The sequence below is a fragment of the Mustela erminea genome, chromosome 3 (genome assembly GCF_009829155.1).
Source record: "Mustela erminea isolate mMusErm1 chromosome 3, mMusErm1.Pri, whole genome shotgun sequence".
NCBI lineage: Eukaryota > Metazoa > Chordata > Mammalia > Carnivora > Mustelidae > Mustela > Mustela erminea.
In genome coordinates, this window is record NC_045616.1 from 33,591,156 (window position 1) to 33,610,578 (window position 19,423).

Consider the following 19,423-nt stretch of genomic DNA (forward strand, 5'->3'; position numbering starts at 1 on the left):
TAATTAAATATTTTCAAATTACCTTAACATTATACTCAGGATGAGAATTCATGTAATCAAAAAGCAGCTGATAATTCTTATACTGATGATCCCATTCTGTACGTTCAGAGTAGCGAAAATCATCTCCTAGTGGGGCCAGGACAACTGTAGTACGAAAGAGTTTTGACTTTTTTCGGTACTGATCTAGAAGCATCTCAGCCCTACAAAAGAAAAAGGGAAAATAAGAGTAATATTACGAAAAGGACAACAGGGCAACTCATTAAAAAGTGTATTATGTTAAAAGAAATTGTTATATATTCTTCCTATATTCTAGATTAGTATGATTTATAAGGCAAATTTTTAAAAAACTACTAACTAATTTTCATTATCCATTTAAAATATTCCTGGGGCACCTGGTCAGCTCAGTGGGTTAAGTCTCTGTCTTCAGCTCAGGTCATGTTCTCAGGGTCCTGGGATCAAGCCCCGCATTGGGCTCTCTGTTCAGCAGGGAGCCTGCTTCCCCTTTCTTCCTGTCTGCCTCTCTGCCTACTTGTGATCACTTTCTGTCAAATAAATAAATAAAAATAAAATCTTTAAAATATTCCTAGATTCTGGGGTGCCTGAGTGGCACAGTTGGTTGAGCATCCACGCTCTTGGTTTTAGTTTGGGTCGTGATCTCAGGGTCATGAAATCAAGCTCTGCATTGGGTCCTGCACTCAGCTCAGAGTCAACTTGGGACTCTCTCTTCCTCTGCCTCTCCCCGCTGCTTTCTCTCTCTTTCTCTCTAAAATGGATAAATAAATCTTTTTTTTTTTTTTTAAAGATTTTTTATTTATTTATTTGACAGAGAGAAATCACAAGTAGACAGAGAGGAAGGCAGAGAGAGAGAGAGAGAGAGAGAGAGGAGGAAGCAGGCTCCCTGCTGAGCAGAGAGCCCGATGCAGGACTCGATCCCAGGACCCTGAGATCATGACCTGAGCCGAAGGCAGCGGCTTAACCCACTGAGCCACCCAGGCGCCCGGATAAATAAATCTTTTAAAAAACATATTCATAGGGGCACCTGGGTGGCTCAGTGGGTTAAAGCCTCTGCCTTAAGCTCGGGTCATGATCCCAGGGTCCTGGGATTAAGCCCTGCATCAGGCTCTCTGCTCAGCAGGAAGCCTGCTTCCTCCTCTCTCTCTGTCTGCCTCTCTGCCTACTTGTGATCACTGTCTGTCAAATAAATAAATAAAATCTTTAAAAAAATATATACTCATAAATTCTTACCAGAGGGAAAACCCTGCAGTTTCCAATAGATTATCCTTAGAGAACTAAAGTCATGTACAAACTTTGGCATATAATAATTGGGAACATCAATAGCCTCCTGAAGCCCAGCCATACACACTGGATCCCAGACTGTCCGTGTTTTAAAATAAGTCAGTCCAAGAAGACAATAAGGAGTTCTCACCTATATAAACTTTGAAGCTGGCTTTGACTTAAGACCCCTTTCTCTAATTTGATCTAAACTTGCCTGATTAAACATAACAAAAGTAATAGTTTGAATGAAACGGATTACAGAACCTGATTTCCTCTTCAAAAGGAAGAAAAGCAACTCACTTAACACTGCCATTAATAAACTGGGTATCTGTCACAGTGTCCTTCCCAGTGCTGATCAACAGATAAAGCTTTGAAGTTGAATTAGCTTTTTTGATTTCTACCTCCCACAGATCTAACCCACAAGTCTAAAGGTCAGCTAAATACTAACTGTGCTGATGTGCTTTTATATTTCGTATTCTTGTATTCTGCAGAAAACCTTTGGGGTTGAACTGCTGAGTGCTGAATCGGGGCACCATTTGAGCAAGTCTAGGAATACAAACTATTTAAGAGGAACGGCTTACAAAAATGAAATTAAATAAGCAGATGAACTCACAGTAGTTCTCTATGTAATGCCACGCTTAAGAAATTAGTGATGACTAATGTGCTTTTTACCCAGTATTCCAATTTTCATGTCAAGGGCTATTGAGAAGTTCCAATTCACGATATAAAAACTTATGAAAGAAACTCAAAGAACATCAATAATGGAAAGAAGTATTTTATAGAATTAAAAACATTTAAATTTAGAATCTCACATGATCTTTTTATACTGATGGTCTCTGAAACTGCCTTGCAATATTAAATTATTAGCAAAATTCAATAACTTGGTGAGTAAAATATAACCATACTGTTCTGATATACCATAGTTTTCTGAGATTAGCATTCGGTAGAGTACTCAATTGTTGCTAATATTTTACTAATATTCCACACTTATCAAAAATAACTTTGGATTATTATTTATAATTTAAAAACACATGTCTAATGAAACTAATCAAATAGAAAGATAAATAAGAGAAAAATAAATGAGAGAGTAAACTGAACATAGAAATCATGGATAAAAGTATACTCAATCAGATCCCCCTAGGCAACCAGCATAGAAAAGGATAAGTGATCATTTAAGTGAATGCCGAGGTTTACTACTAGATACATCATATCTTGTGTGTATATGCATAAGACACATAAGAGGAAAGAAATCACAAACATTAAATGTGACTTTTCCATTCAGCATCTGTCCTAATTCCCAAGCTCCTGCAAGAAGGTGTCAACACTGACAAAGCCAAGAGACCAATCTATACTACCTGGTAGAGAGTGGATATTCACAAAATCTATGGTACACTAATGCCAAATGAATTGACCAATATCACATTTGAAGAGGTGTAGCAGCAATCTGCTCTTTATTTCTACCAGGTTACAAAAGTCAACTTAACTAGAACCAAGAAAAAAGAAAAAAATTCCCTAGAATATCCTATATCATGTGACATGTAAATCACCATTATATGTAAAATATACTGTATGAGAACAAACACTCAACTTGATAAAGAATGGTAATTCTTTATTTGTGAAGTAGAGGAACCTGTAAATTATAGTTAAATTTCATTTTCTTTAGGGTATTAAAAATCAAGTGCCACTAGGCTGGAATGCATGGTTTTGATCTCCATTCATCACAAAGTAAAAAGGAAGGTGATGTCTGGAATGTAAAGTAACCAGTAGAGTTAAGATTTCAAGACTTATAAGAAGTTTTTTAAAAAATCTACATAAGTATTAAATAGACTCTTTCATCTCCATGCCTCCAGGTGCCTGGAAACCACTTGCAGGTTCACTGGAAGTGACTGAGCACAAGGTCTGTTCCTGGGGGGCAATCTTTGAAGTGTCAGATGGGACACAGCAAAAGGATTACACAAAATAGCTTTTTTCCCCAATAATGCACTTTAAACAGGTACTCTTAGCAGCACCCAAGGAAGAAAAGGAGGAGCCTCACAAGGTCTTTGGTGCACTGGGAGTTCCCAACTGAAGCATCTGTTTACCTTCAAAGGACTTCCCTATCTCTGACCCCCTGAGCTACACAACAGCTTATGCTGCCCAACTTTCTACCTTTTGCCACATAATACACTGGATTATTCTCCTCTCTCTAACTAACCTAACCCCAGAAAGCATGCTGCTCACTTTCCTCATCCATCTTTATTGCAGTAGGAACCAATAAAATGAAACCAGGCTGATCCCTAATCTTGGACAGTTTTTCAAAATAACTATGAAAGTCAGATTTTACTAGAAGGGCTGTATGGCTTCAAGAAGTCTGCCATGTTAAGATACTTTTGTGTGTGCTACAGGGGGAGGCTCACAATGGAGTGTTTTATGGCTCAAGGACTGACTCAAGGCAGAGACTCAATTCACCTTCTCCTTCCACACACAGTTTTTAAAAAGCAAATTTTAAAATAAATAGACTTGACAGTGCTTACTGCAAAGATTTTACTCTATCTAAAAGGCTTTATCATTGTGCTTCGCAACCACGTGGGGTGTGGTTATGTGAGTACCATATTCTCATTTTGTTGGGCTGGAGATTTTTCGAAAGCTCCCTGGGTGAGTTGGGCAGCCATGCTTGGTAACTACTGACCTACCTCACCCCTGCCCATTTTAACCCTCCTGTGGAAGGTAGAATGCCTGGCTGCTTCTTAGCAACTCACATGAACGTGGAGTTCCCAGAAACCATCAAACTTACAAATGGCAAAAAAAAACACAAACAACCAAAACCCACATAATTATTGTTATACAATTAATGTACACAATATGAGGAGTTTAAAAATATGCCTACATTTGTGTTACCATCATGTTACTGAAAATTTTTTAAGGATAACATGTATAAGAAACCAGGCAGAGTAGGTTTTCAGAAACCAGAAATTCTAGGGTCTTAAAAATAGAGTTAATGAAACTTGTGGTTTGCAGAATTTATAGCTGTCATCCTAGCTTAATTGTTTATCGTTCCCCCTCTAACTCTCAAAAATCTCCTCATGTGGATAATAAATAACACAATCGATCTAAAAAATAAAAATAAAATAAAAGCCTGTATCATCTTTCTGCCAGAGGTGAGTGGTTTATATTGCAACACAATGTTTTATTTAAAGGCATTATACACCAGTAATTTTAAGTGAAGAAATTAAACTTTAAAAGCACACAAATGAGAAGTATAGGTAACTTGGTATAATGAGATGCCTCCATCATGAACAGAATTTTCTTCTTTAAAAAGTGATTCATTCTTTTTTTATTTAAGAAAAGATCTTTAAGTATCAATATTCCTAATTAAAAATGGTCTGTGAGTCAAAAATATGAGAAAGATCGAAAGAGTGTATTCATCAGAGCTGGGCAGCATCCACTAATATTGAAATTGTATTAAAAGAACAGATAATTATACTCTTTATGTGTTCCATTTCAATAAACGTGTTTTTGCAGTTGGGTTGCTTTTCTTACTAATGTATACAATAGAGACCAGAAGTTTTATTATCAACGAAAGTATGTGAGATCAATGAAACGCAGCAGAAGGCTTTTATAATGAGAGCAAAGGAAAGGGTAATAACAGAGTGTTATAGGTTCTCCATTGTATATTGATCAACTGTTGTTCATTTTCCATTAAGTTATAACACATAAAAGGCACAGTCAAAGCTCTGGCATTTTTAAGTTGCTTTAGATCTGGTTGAATAACTACCTTGAGCGTGGATGACGTTGGCCACTGAACCCTTTAGCAAAGAGCAGCAGAGCTGCTGCTTTGTTCGAGAGGCTGTCTTTACGAAATGCATATTCTCATACCTCTTTTGGACATTTCCAAGATGTATTGTTTCTGGGGGGACTCCCCAGGGACAACCGAATCTGCCTCCGGGAAGCCGTTTAAAATCAAACTGGCAGCATATTTTAGGATCAGGTCCGCACGTATGAGGGATGTCATAGCTGTAGAAGGGCATCATGTGGCAAAAAATATCTGTGCCAGATCCCAGATCTAAAATAAAGAGCCAACAGACAAAACCTGGATTTATAAACCGTGTTTTCCCAAAACTGATCAAACTGCCAGTACTTTCTACATATATAATGCAAGCTCCACCCTAAATCCACAACCTACTTGACTACTACTCGTACATAAGCCCCAGCCGCATTTAACGACCACCAGCCTAAAGGAAGAGACTCACATCTCAGTCTCTACCTCCTCTATCTCAACTGAGCAGAGACCCAACACGGACCAGCATCTGCTGGCCTGGAAAGATACAAACCGAACAGAAGCAAAACTTAATCACTGGCTCATCCAAAATTATGGGCTGTGTCCATCCCATATGGGCTGCCAGCTCCTTGCCACATCTGCCCCCATAGCAGTTATGGGACCCACTGAGAAAGACCATGACACTGGCTGCAGAGGAAAGGAGAGAAGAACAGAGGAAGAGAATAAAGGGAAGAAAGGAGGGAGGTAGGGAGGCTTATGAAATGCCGGGCAAATTCCTATCTCTTTCTTGCTGTGAGAAGAAGAAAGGGCCACTAGAGGAGTTCACAGTCTCCCCGATGTTCACCAATGAAGAGCCACTGGGACTTGTCACCAAGAAAGCAACACAGGACAAGGGAAAGTACTTCTTAAACCAAAGAACAAACAAACAAAAAAAAAAAACAAGAACAAAAACAAGGCAAACAAAAAATATACAGAAAGTGAGCACTGGTTCCTGATGTAGAACTGTCTTTAATTAAATCCTCAATGCCAGCAAGTATCCTTATCACCGCCCTTGAGAGGTCAGAAGCCTACCACCCAGTGATGGAAAGCTAAACAAGGGTTAACAATTGTTTACCTTTGTCGTCTCCTGATCTGTAAATACCACTCTCCCCTTATTTAAGTGTGGATTTCTACTTTTCAGCAGTGGGTTATGTACTGCTTTTATGACAAAGACAGACACAACAACAACAACGAAAAAAAAAAAGACAACACGCACGTTTGAAAAAATGAAAATAACTGCTTCATTAAGAACCAGAACACACAAAAGAAGCTCAAATGAGTTCCAAAACATATTTTGAAGCAACATGTTCAAAATCTATCTGGTAAGTGCTAAAATATTCCAGTTCTATCTCATACTCCATTTAGTTAAAGTAATTACCAGCTCTTTTCCAAATTTTAAAGCTATTCTAATTTGTATATTTCTGTGCTGTCAGTTGCTTCACTGAATCACACTCGAGTGTGACATCATAGATGCTGGTCACTAGTGTTTGCTATCTGCACAGAGGCCTTGGGTGGCAACTTTTCTTGCCTTCTCCTATAGATCAAAGACACACTCGACAGCCCCACTCCTTTGCCGCACCTGTACTATTTAGCAGCTCATTTGCACATCTCAGTTTATCTGCTGCCAGTTGGTCTTGTCTTTTATCATACTAAGACTGTAATTTCCTGATAGGGCAAAGAAGTTTCTTTATTTCTTCCAAGCATGGTGTTCAGTACATAAAGTACTTAGTAATTTCTTGCTGATTGATATTTATGGGCAATTTGAATGTGGGCAATACTGTAAGTAGGGCCTCTTCACATTAAAAATCCTTTTTTTTTTTAAAGAAATTAATATGCTCTTTTGCATTTGATCAAAACTATACAGAATATAACCTCCTACGAGTTCTTGTTTTCCCTACAGGTTTTAATTCCCAGAATAAAAATTATACAGTTAATTTCTTTCCTTACTGAAAAAACAGCAGTATGTATAACAAAGTTACCGTCTAGATTTACAAATGATTTTTGAAAACACTTACAGGGGGAACATAACTTACATAAGAAAGCAAGTATGATGCAATGCAGTCATTCTGAACATTGTTTTAGCAATGAAATCCTTTTTGCAGATGAAATCTTACTGAGATCTCAGTACCAGGATGGCAGTGAATGCCAGGGGCTTAAAGCCTGGGCTTCTGAACTACACAAAGCTGGATTGTACCTACTACCTGTATGACTTTTGGCAAATGGTTTCACAGCTCTAAGCATCCATTTCTTCGCATTTGAAAGGGATAATAAGAGAACCAAAGTTAAAGGATAACGATCTAGTGATGAGAGCAGGTGTAAGGCATACAATACAATGCATGGCCCATCATAAGAACTCAGTAAAGAAAAAGAAGTAATAGAGTATTCTGAATTAAATGTGGGTTGGGAAAGGCAAAAACCTCTCAAGAAGCCTAAATCTTGTCTCCTCCCCACCCCACAGCTGAGAGCTGTAGAAGTATGACCTTGGGAATACCTGTGTACCCACAGAATACAGCGTGAAAACAAGCAGGACAGGTAATAGGAGGGAGGGCTGTTCCAGGACGACAGGATTAAGGTTTTAAAAAGCAATTCTTACTAGATGCAGAGAGAGGAAAGCCAAAAGGAGAAAACATAGGCTGAATGTGAAATAAATGACTGGACATAAGTTCTAACACACGTTCAACTTTCTTGTAAAACACGTCCTTTTCAAAACATAAGTAAAAGCATTATTTGCAAAAGACCGATTGTTTACATTTCTTTACCTCCTTAAGGCATGAAAAAGAAGCCACAGTGTTCTATAGATAAATAGCCTCAGCACTTATTAAGAGAATCTTAACACAAATACACTGGGGAAAAAATTGTAAGAATGTGTATCCAGAAGCAACCTCATTCTCAAGACAGACACTCTGAATAAAACCCGTAAAAGCAGAAGTTCATAACCCTTATGAAGGAACATCTAGGTCAAGTGAGATCTTCCACTTTCATCACACCCCACATACCCCAACTCTGTCTCCAAAAAAATTCCAGCGTTTTATGCAATGCAAAATGTTTTTTAATTGCATAATGAACTCTCTGAATAAGCATGTGAGAAAATCCAGCACGTTTGAGGAGATAAGCCATCGTTGGTGAATGTCCAAAAGGATCAATAGACCAACCGGACCGAGGTTTCACTCCTGTTGATAAAGAAAATAAGTGTTATTTTTTAATTGCTAATGAAATGAAAAGAAGTAACAATCCATTCAGACCATTCAGAGTTCTACAGTATTCTGGGTTTGGGGACGAAGCATCTCCCCAGCATTACCTCTTAGCATATACTCCCAGCAGGGCTCCCAGCTGGGAGGATCCTGCCACCGTGTCTTCCCAAGCAGAGGAATGGCGCTAGAGGTTAATCAGTTGGTGCTGAAAGAGGCACTCTGCCATCTTGTAGGTATTAGAAAGCTACTGCCATTTAATGGAGCTAGAGAAACAAACAGGACCTAACCTTCCGCCTTCTAAGACCTCACAGTCTTGTTTTCCTTTGAGTTGGATAACCCAGCAACTGCTGCTATGTAATAAAGAAAGTAAGCTAACATATTTCAACCTGTACCCTCAATCACAACGTTAAGGAATTTTCAGGCTGTCTTTCATACCTCACAACAGCTCTGAATCATCTTTTTATATAATAGCAGCACTGGCCAAAATAATTACCACATTTCATTAAATCTTGATGAAATATAATTGTAACATAATATAATGCTGGTACTTTCTCTCTACCCAGAAAGGATTAATGGAATTTTTCACAACTGACTCACAGCAATTATGAGAGCCACAGACTAAAGATACAGCTCAATTTCACACAGGGTACAGTATAAAAAATAAACATAATAAATGTAATGATTGGGATTGAGGAAAGAAACTAGTTATCCAGCATTATACAAATCTGATCTTTTATTTATTCAGGATACTCAGAACTCTGTGGAACAATCTGAAGATGAACACAGGGCTGGGAAGCCCACGGAGAAGACCGGCGAGAAAAAGTCAGAACTCTCAGTAGGACCAAGAATATGTGTCAAAACTCAAAGAACCAACCACATATTTTTGTATTTCACATATGCAATTCACCTCTAAACCTAAAGAAACCTTGAACTCAATTTAGTATTTTTGCGTTTTTGTGGTGGTATGTTTAACAATTCTGGAACTACTTCTCCTGTATTCCAAGATTGGGCAAATTAAGACAAGGGAGCCAGGTTTCCCACTGTTAAGGAACCATCAAATATGTAAATGTGGGAGAGCAGAATGTACTTAGAACACTGAATTGAAATAGGAGGCATCAGCACTAACTTAAGTTTTTTTAAGAAACACACACCCACACCCATTTTCTAGCTCTGTCCTAGGAAGGGCCTAGATGCAGTAACACCCCAGGACCAATGAGTACACCTTAGCTTCTAGATATGACACTATGCTCTATTAAAAATAACCTTAGGAAATGCTCATTCCAGGATGGTGATAGGAAAATACAAGTAAGCCTGGAAATTATACTTAGAGCATAAAGTAAAGAAATGGTCTAAGCATCATGGGAACATATTAAAATAACTCGGGAGACAGCCTGTGGACCTTCACTATCCAAATGTGTGACAACTGGGGTATCAAAATAAACAATGATAGTATTGGATTATAACCCACTGAATAAAGTAAGAAGCCATGAGATCCATGAGCCCCAAATAAAAGAAAATAAAAAAAAAAAAAGAAATAGGAAATAAAGGAAATAAAAAGGGAAGGTATTCCTTTCAACAGAATTCAACTAATAATTATAGAAGAATGACAAAGTTAGAAAATCATCAATGGATCCTAAAACTACAACATGCAAGTCTGATGAGGAAAAGGATATTTACCTAATCTCAACGTGTCTCCCACAAATAAGTTAAGAATTAAAGAAGAAAATGTGATAGTACAGCAAAGAAAACTTAACAGACACAAATTAAGCAACTGACCAAGTCTAGCAGCACCAGGATTAAAGCAGAGTGCACTGAGGCCAGCAGGACATCCACTGCAGTGATCTTCCAGCAAAAGTGGTAGACTAGTTTAGGTTTAGGTTACAAAAGAAAGGAGGAAGGAAAATAACCTGAAGCTAATCACATGGAAATGGACACACTCAAATAAAAGACTTTCTACAACAAATGTTTGCACTCCTCAAAATATCAAGATCAAGAAATTAAAAAAAAAAAAAAAAAAAAAAAAAAGGCCGAGGAGCTATTCCAAATTAAAGGAGATGGAAGAGATGTGATAACTAAATTCAACACATGACCATGGTTGGATCCTGGACTTGAAAAAAGAAGCACCTTTCATTAAAAAGAAAAAAAATGCTATTGAGACAATTTGAATATAACCTATGAATTATATTATAGTATTATATCACCACCACCATTCTGGATTTGGTAACTTTCTTCTGGTTATATAGAAAATGTCCTTATTTCTTAGAAAATACACCAGGAAAGACTGGAAGATAAAGGAAGATGCCTCCAACTTTACTGTCAAATGGCTAAAAAAAAAAAGGATATAAATCAAGTAGAGACATATGAAAGAGCCCTTCCCAGCTGTCATGCAACTTTTTATAAGATTGAAATTATATCCAAATTAAATTATAGAGACACTTGGATGACTCAGTCAGTTAAGCGTCTGCCTTCGGCTCAGGTCACGACCCTGGGGTTCTGGGACTGAGTCCTGCATCAATCTCTTTGTCCAGCAGGGAGTCTGCTTCTCCCTCTCCCTGTTGCTCCCCCCACTTGTGCGTTCTCTGTCTCTCCCTGAACAATAAATAAATAAAATCTTCAAAAAAAAAAGTTATAATAAAGGATTGCAAAGTCCCAAATACAAGGGGTGGATTTAGCTTAGAAGTGAGAATAAGAATCACCATCAAATTCTACAGTGATGTCAGATTCTAGCATAGTCAGGGATGTTTTCCATATCAAACTCACTTGACACATTAGGAGCAGCAACCTAGCTGCAGTGGACTTGAAAGAGTCCCTGGGAGGCAACAATAGAGAAAAGAAAGAATGTAAACCGTATTTTTTAAAACTCTGACATGAAATGAGATGAGACCTAGAAAGGTACCCTGCTAGGGTTTTCCTTGGTATGGCAAGTATTGTTTCAAAAGGGGGAATGGGGCAAATTTAGGGAAAAGCGCAGCATTAAAAAAAAAAAAAAAAAAGGCCAAAGTTTTATAATGGGCATGTCTGCCAATACCAGGAAAGGTCATGAAAAAAATTTTGTGCCATTGAGCAAGATTAAGATTATCAAAATATGTAAAACTAAAAATTGTTAGGAAAAATGATAAGAAATAGTCATTAAAAAGAATAAATATACCACTTGATTTTTGTCAAACCTAATAGACTTAAAAATTACAACATGAGTTATCTGAATAATATAATTGGCACAACTGGATTATTCCAAGTACAGTTACTATGAAAGCATAACAGAAGTCAGGTAACAGTTAAAAAAAATGGATATGTGGGCCCAAAGACAACCTTAATAATTCAAACTTTAAAAAATTTATAATGATATTTGCATAATAGAGTTTGCAAAAGCAGAAATTAACAAAAAACTGAATAATTTTAAAAAGATTCCATGACCAAATATAAAAATAAAGCATCCAAAATAACATGTTGTTCTAAGCTGCTTAGAAAACAAAACAGAGCATGAATTTATAAAATGCAGCCAAAGCTACAAAAAAGGTAATTCATAGTCTCAAAAGTGTTCATCATCTAAATGTAAGAGCTAAAACCATAAAATTCCTAGGTATAAACCACAGAGTAAATTCTTATGACCTTAAGTGAGATAACTGTTTCTTGGCTGTGACATCATAAAAACAAGTGATGAAAGAAAAACTAAACAGGACTTCATGAAAATCAAAACATATGCATCAGAGGACACCTTCATGAAACTGAAAAACAACGTACAGAATGGAAAAAAATAATTTGCAAATCCTTGTCTGACAAGAAACCTGTATCAAGAATATATAAAGAACTCTTATAAGTCAACAATAAAAGGACAATGAATCCAATTATAAAAATAGGCAAATAATTTGCACAGGCATTTCTCCAAAGAAGATATGCAAACAGCCAATACACACAAGAATAATGCTAAATATCATTAGTCTTCAGGAAAATGCAGATCAAAGCCATCATGAGGGACCATTTCATACACAGTAGCATAGTGAAAATGAAAAATACAGTAACAAATGTTGTTGCACACGTGAAGGAATTAGAAACCTCATACGTTGCTGGAGGGGATGTAGAATGGTACAGCCATTTTGGAAAACAACTAGGCCCCCTTGAAATGCTAAGCACAGAGCTACCATGTGGCCCAGCAATCCCATTCCTAGCTAGGTATACACCCAAAAGAAATGTAAACCTACGTCCTCACAAAAACGTACATAACTGTGGGAAGTGGAGATGGGGTAACTGGGTGATGGGCATTAAGGAACTGGGTGATGAAATGATGAGCACTTAGTGTTATATGCAACTCATGAATCACTAAATTCTACCCCAGAAACTATTAATCTGCTGTATGTTAATTAAACTGAATTTAAATTAAAAAAAAAAAAAGGATTTGTTAGGTAAAAAAAAAAAAAAGAAAGAACAAAAACAAAAAACTTACAGAAGTGTGTATAGCAGCATATACACAGTAGCCAAAAAGGGAACACTCTAAATGTCCATCAAGTGAAAAAAGGAGAAACAAATGTGGTCTTTCCAAACAAAATAATATTATTCAGCTATAAAAATGAATGGAGCACTGATGCATGCTACAATATGAATGAACTTGAAAACATCATGCCAAGTAAAAGAAGTCCGTTACAAAGGCCTTACTATAGGATTCTGTGTATCTGCAATGTCCAGAAAAGTCAAATCCATACATACAAAAGGCAGATGAGAGGGCTCCTGGATGACTCAGTCCATTAAGGGTCAAACGTAATTTCGGCTCAGGCCCTGTTGAGCTCCGCAGTCAGTGCGGACTCTTGGATTCTCTGTCTCCCTCAGCTCTTCCTCCCTGCCCCCCACACTCTCCCGGTCTCTAAAATAAATGAACACATCTTTTAAAAAAAAGGCAGTAGTGGCATGGGCTTAGGGCAGGAAAGGTTGCAGGCAATTAGAAGTGTGACTATTAATGGTTAAGAGATTTCTTTTGGGGGAATGTTGAAAATGTTCTAAAAATAGGTGGTGGTAATGGTTGCACAACTCTGTGAACATACTCAAAACTACTGAACTATACACTTTAAGTGCGTACATTTTAGGATACAGGAGACAATAAAATTGTAAGAAGAAAATTTATGCTGAGCAAAGGCCGCCAGGTCCCAAGAGTTCACATATATGAAGTTCTGAAATAAGCAAAAATAATCTACAGTGATAGAAATCAGGGAGCAGCTGGCTGCAGGAGACTTGAGGAGGATGAGGGAACTTTCTGGGGTGATGAAAAAGTGGCTCATTGGGTATATTTTCCCCAAAACTTGAACTCCATAGTTAAGATTTACATGTTACACTGCATTTAACTATATGTCAATAAAAGCTAAACGTAAAGGAAAAAAAAAAATCCCCCAAACTGAGGTTTATAAAGAAAACATTCGTGGTTTAGAAAATAGCTAAGTATTTAAGAAAAGTGGCACTGTGTAGGGGGTCCCTAAGTCTGCCTCCCCCATCTAGTGACCTATTAAGACTCAGTATACAGTCCTGCTCACAGCTGTGATTTATTATAGTGAAAGGATACAATGCAAAAATCCACAAAGGGAAAAGGCACGGGGGCGGGGCGCAGGCGGGCACAGTGTCCCTGGGAAACCAAGCACAAGCTTCTAAGAGTCCTTCCCTATGGAGTCACACGGGATGGGTTCAATTCCTCCATGTTTTGACAACAATCGAAACAACTGACAAGAGTGAAATGCTGTCAACCAAGGAAGGCCCCGAGAGACTCCATGTTCAGGGTATTTACTATGGGCTGGTCATGGAGACACCCTCAGGCTAGCAGTACATACTAAGATTCTGGACTTCCAGAAGGAAACGAACTCAATACACAATCACAGTAGCATCTGTGATTAGCATAAACTACATTGTTTTTATACAGTTGAAACATAGTGAACAAATTCCATAGTATCAGTGTGGTAAGTATACATGTTTTTTATTGAACTTATTTCTTGGCATTTCCATTTTTTGTTAGAGATTAACTCACTGCCACCCCTATTCATTCCTTATATTTTGGAATAATTCAACTTAAAAGAAAAGGTGTAAGAATAATATGAAGAACTCCCATAAACTCCTCCACCAGATTTACTATTAATATATTTGCTTTATTTTTTTCTTTTGCCATATCATTGGTATGATTGTTGTTATTATCAGAATAAGATGCAGGTATCATATCTGTACAGAAAAGAGATAACACAGGAGGTCTGAAAGTACTATCTTTACAAAGGTCTTGCTTGGAAGCTTTGCGCTTGGTTAGTGTCTGGGGACTTGGATTTCCTAAATGCTATAAAACTATACTAAGATATGAAATATTTGAAAAGAATTACATACCACACTGCAAGATGCAAATATTAGACATTGCAAAGATTTAAATGAGCCCCATGCTCTTACAAGTTGTAGCGAACACCTGATTTTTATCAGTGCAGTAGCCCCTTCCCCACATCTTGGGGTAACAAGATCCTTCTTTCTCAGGGAGGACCTATTCACATGGTTCCAGTGGAGCTGACCGTGCATTCCACAAACCCCTCTCCCCCATGGCTCAGAGTTATACACTTAATTCGAAGTGAGGCAATTAGATAAGGTATTAAGAAAAACTTCTACTGATTAGACTGGGAAGATGAGAATCCTAGTTGTCTATGGCCATCTTAGCATGTGAAGAGAACCAGGAGAAGACTAAAGCCATGCAGAATAAGCAGAGCCAAGCAGTGCCCAGGTGGCTCAGTCGGGTGAGCGTCCGATTCTTGATTTCTGCTCAGGTTATGATCTCAGGGTAGTGAGATCAAGACCCATGTAGGGCTCTGTGCTGGGCATGGAGACTGCTTCAGGTTCTCTCTTTCCTTCTCCCTCTGCTCCTCCCCGACCCTCCCTCTCACAAATAAATAAGCAAATAAGCAGGTAGAGCCAAAAGAGACAGTGTCCACACAACATAATTTGAGTCCCCTGGATCCAACCTTACCTGAACCTACCATACCTCTGGAATTCTCAATGACAAAACTAATAACTTTCTTTAGTTCTTCTTTTTCTTAGCAAGTAAATTAGGTTTTGCCTCTTCTAACCAATAGTTTTAATATAAAATTAAAATCCCAATGGGATACCATTAGAAAAAAATTATTCTAAAATTAATAAGAAGAGTACATAAAATAATAGATTACAAAGTAGATGGCCCAGAAAGTGACCATATTATATTTATGTAAGTTAGCTTATGATTGAAGAGACATCATAAATTAATGAAGGATAAAAAATAGAGGGAAAATTGGTTTTTAAAAAAAATAAAACAGAGCCTCAATCTCACGTTCCCCAAAATTAATTACCCAAAGTAGTCCAAATGAAGGAGAAAGACATCAATACATACCTAGATTTTTTTCCAGCCACTGATGTCCTTCAATTAGTTGGTCAATTAAGGCAAAATAATGTGCAGCAGCTTCATCAGGCATAACCCAGCCACCTGTCACAATTTCAAATTGACCATTCTGTAGCAAACTAGAGAGAAAATAATATTTAATAGTAACATATATAAGAAAAGTTTAAATAAAAGATTCAAAATAGTGCAAACATTAGGGACAGCCATCAAGCAAGTATAACCAGTATTTATATGAGTTACTTAAAAAATTTTTTTAAACCAGGGAATAAATTTCAACGTTGGGGCCCTAGTGATAAAACATCTTTAGGAAAGTGTGTGCAGTGACCCCTCCCCCCATCCTTTCCTAGGCAAAGTCACTGCAGGTGACTTTGGAAATTCCTTTTCATAAGGTTGATCTCCCAGACAACTCTAAAGATCCTGAGATTAGGAGACACATCTGATTTATTTCTGAATCTTACAAAGCACCTAGCAAAGTGCTTTCCTTGCAGTATATGCTGAATGTTTATTGGAGGGCTGTCATTTTAAGCATGATACTTGTTTCAATATACCTATATTGAAAAACCAATATTTATTTTAGTCCTTCTGACAATGGTGAGTTAATCATGAAAACTACACAAAAGTAATAATAATAAAGGTAAAGCCAGTAGATAACATGCCTCCGGGAGTACAGAAAACATTATAAAGCACTTTGCTCCAGATTCAGTTAAAATGTGTCTATATAGGGGCGCCTGGGTGGCTCAGTGGGTTAAAGCCTCTGTTTTCGGCTCAGGTCATGGTCCCAGGGTCCTGGGATTGAGCCCTGCATCAGGCTCTCTGCTCAGCAGGGAGCCTGCTTCCCTCCCTCTGTGCCTGCCTTTCTGCCTACTTGTGATCACTGTCTGTCAAATAAATAAAATCTTTAAAAAAAAAATGCGTCTATATAGTTTATTTTACATTATTGATTGAAAAACTCTAACATTACCATTTCTTGTCCATTGGGTACTCCTTTGCCATAATACTATCAAGGTAACTAGATTTCAAGCCCTAGAACAACTGAATTGTTACAAGATCCTTTCCTCCAAAAAAACAAAATCATAGACTATTAAAAATGTGAAGAAGTGTCCAAGGAAGTATAGAAGTTGAGAATTTAAGCAAACACCTTCAATGCCATAGATTTGTCAGTTTGCAGTAAGATGGTTTGAAAAATAGTGTAGAATTTCAGATAAAAAAGCAGCTCTAATAAGGGTACACATCACTGGATACCTACCCCCAACAGCCAAGTACCAAGCCACATTTAGTCAAAGTAGCCCAGAAGCATAAAAGATAAACATTTTCCTCTAAAACCTATAACAGAATCCACTACATTAATACGACATCTCATTTATTCAAATATATGCATAATCATATAATCCATGACAGAGTGGATAATGGACACTAACTTTAAAAATGAATAATGCCTTGTATAAAATTTTTAAATGTTAATTTAATCTGCATTGCCATGGGAATCACCAACTAACATAATTTTACATGGAATTATGATGGCTAACATCATTACAGTGTCTACAAAAACCCAAATGTCCAGCCAAACCTTAGATTCTCATAGACCCAAATCAAGAACTTCTGATATGCATGCTGGAAATCTCAAAAAAAATTCAATTCTTTAAGAACACAACTAAATCCAAGGTTATTTTGTCCTATTCTTACAGCCAAACTACTTCCAGTCAATTTTCCCTCACATCTTTCTGGTGATTGCCAGATTTAGCTGCACTGTGGAGGCCTCGGCCCAGACCCAGCACTTATGTCTTATGGCCAGTACCTAGAAGCCTGAGATGTCAGGACCAATTTGGGATTTAAACTCTGGCCATCAAATATAGAAACCTGGCTTCTTATCTTAGCATTCCAGTAAATAGATCTTTCAGAAAAAATTCAGAAATAAATTGGTCAAAACAAAGTCTTTGCTGCTTCTAAACAGAAAATAGAAATTATAGATTAAGAAATCAAAAAATTAAAATAAAAAAAAATCACGCCAATGATGGAATTTTTCATTTCAGTTTTATTTTGCTACATGATCCCTGTTCCACGGCATGAATGGGCTCCAAAAAACAGTTGAGAAAAGAATCACACCTACTATATACAGCAACTAGTGTCCCCAGGTCCATTTGTATACCTAGACTTTCTCCCCTCCCCATTATGCCATAGATGACTGTAATCCGTACTGACTTCTTATTCAAACACAATGGTTATCTTAAAGATCAACTTGTCACTTAATTTTGGAAGGCATGACAAGCCTCCCACGCATTAAAATGTTTTCCAGAATATTTTTACCTACTTACTCTCTTCTCTCCTATTTTTCCCAAACTGACTGGTGCCAGGTATCCTCATGTCTCAGCTCAAATAAAACCTACCCAGAGAAGTCTCCCCGTGCACCTAACTTAAATCAATCCTCCCACCATACCACCATGCAATAGCATTTATCTCACACAATAGCATTTATCACCAACCAGAATTACCTTGTTAGTTTCCATGCCCTCCCCGCCACCCCAGCCACCAAGAGAGCATAATGTAAGCTCCCAGAGAGCACGGACTAGCACCTGCTGTTTCGCTCACTCACACACACCCGGCACTGAGAATTGTATGTGGCCTGTCAGGGGCACTCTGATAGTTGTGAGATAAATGAGGAATGACTGAACAAGACTCTCGGCTCAAAGTCAGTATCTACAGGCAGTTTGGGATTACATGAATCTCACAGACACATGCTAAATAAACTGGACAGCAAGCGGCCAGGTGTAAAGGAGTGTGAATGATCTAGGTGTGAGGTGGTATGACCCAGAATATGAAAGTGGTGGGGTGCTTGGGTGGCTCAGTCAACTGGTTAAGGATCTGCCTTTGGCTCTGGTCATGATCTTGGGGTCCTGGAACTGAATCCCAAATCAGGTTCCCTGATCACGGGGAAGCCTGCTTCTCTCTCTGCCCCTCTCTCCCCACTCTTGCTTGCTCTCTCTCTCTCTCTCTCACACACACAAAAATAAATAAAATCTTAAGAAAAAAAAAAGAAAATTAAAGATGTAGGAAATATGGAAGAGGAGGGAGAGAGAAGATGTGTCTCACGAAAAATCATCAATGGGAATTGGGCAACGACAGGCAATAAAAGAATGGACTAAAGCACATATGGTTTGGGTGTTAATTCCTGGTGTCTAACAGCACCATAGTGTGACACACAACAGGGGAGGTGAGAATGAAGGTCACTCTGTGGTCATAAATATAAATTTGGATAAGCTGTTTGATAGGATGGTGAGACATCCCAAAGGAGCTAACTGAAGAAGAAAAGTTCAGGAAAAGAGGCCGAAATGAAAATTAAGCTTGAGGGGACTAAAACACAGAGGAAACAGAAAAGCTAGGGCATAAGGAGAAAACAATCAAAAGCAGAGTCGAGGACAAAGCAGAAGAAAATATAGAAGGAAACAGAGGCAATAAGAAATGTTAAAGATAAAAAGAATAAATCTGAGAAAATAGCCTGGTACATTCTAGAAAACAGTAATGAGGTGCAACCTATACTCCCCCTTGGAAAAAGGAACTTTTATAGTTAAAAAGCTACCATGTAACTGTGACCTACTCAGAAAAAGACATATCAGTGGGTCAGAATATAAGGCAGAGAAACAAATTTTTAAAGTATTTATACTATTAAAGTAGCAAATTATGTTAGTGGAAAAGAACAGGATACAGTTTTAATTATAAAAGCTTCAATCAGAGGGATTTAAAGCAAACTCATAAGAAAGCCAAGTTATGTCATACAAGTTATGTCATACA

At 37.7% G+C, this 19,423-nt stretch overlaps 1 protein-coding gene across 2 annotated transcripts in view; it reads right to left on the bottom strand.

The window, feature by feature from the left end:
* Positions 1-19,423, bottom strand: part of MAN2A1 (mannosidase alpha class 2A member 1) — a 169,062-nt gene that overhangs the window by 92,280 nt on the left and 57,359 nt on the right. For both annotated transcript variants that reach the window (XM_032335581.1, XM_032335580.1), the window contains exons 5-8: positions 15,629-15,756; positions 8,068-8,241; positions 5,131-5,317; positions 23-200 (exon numbers count right to left, since the gene is read on the bottom strand). In XM_032335581.1, coding sequence (XP_032191472.1) covers positions 23-200; positions 5,131-5,317; positions 8,068-8,241; positions 15,629-15,756 — 667 coding nt within the window. The remainder of the gene's footprint in view (positions 1-22; positions 201-5,130; positions 5,318-8,067; positions 8,242-15,628; positions 15,757-19,423) is intronic.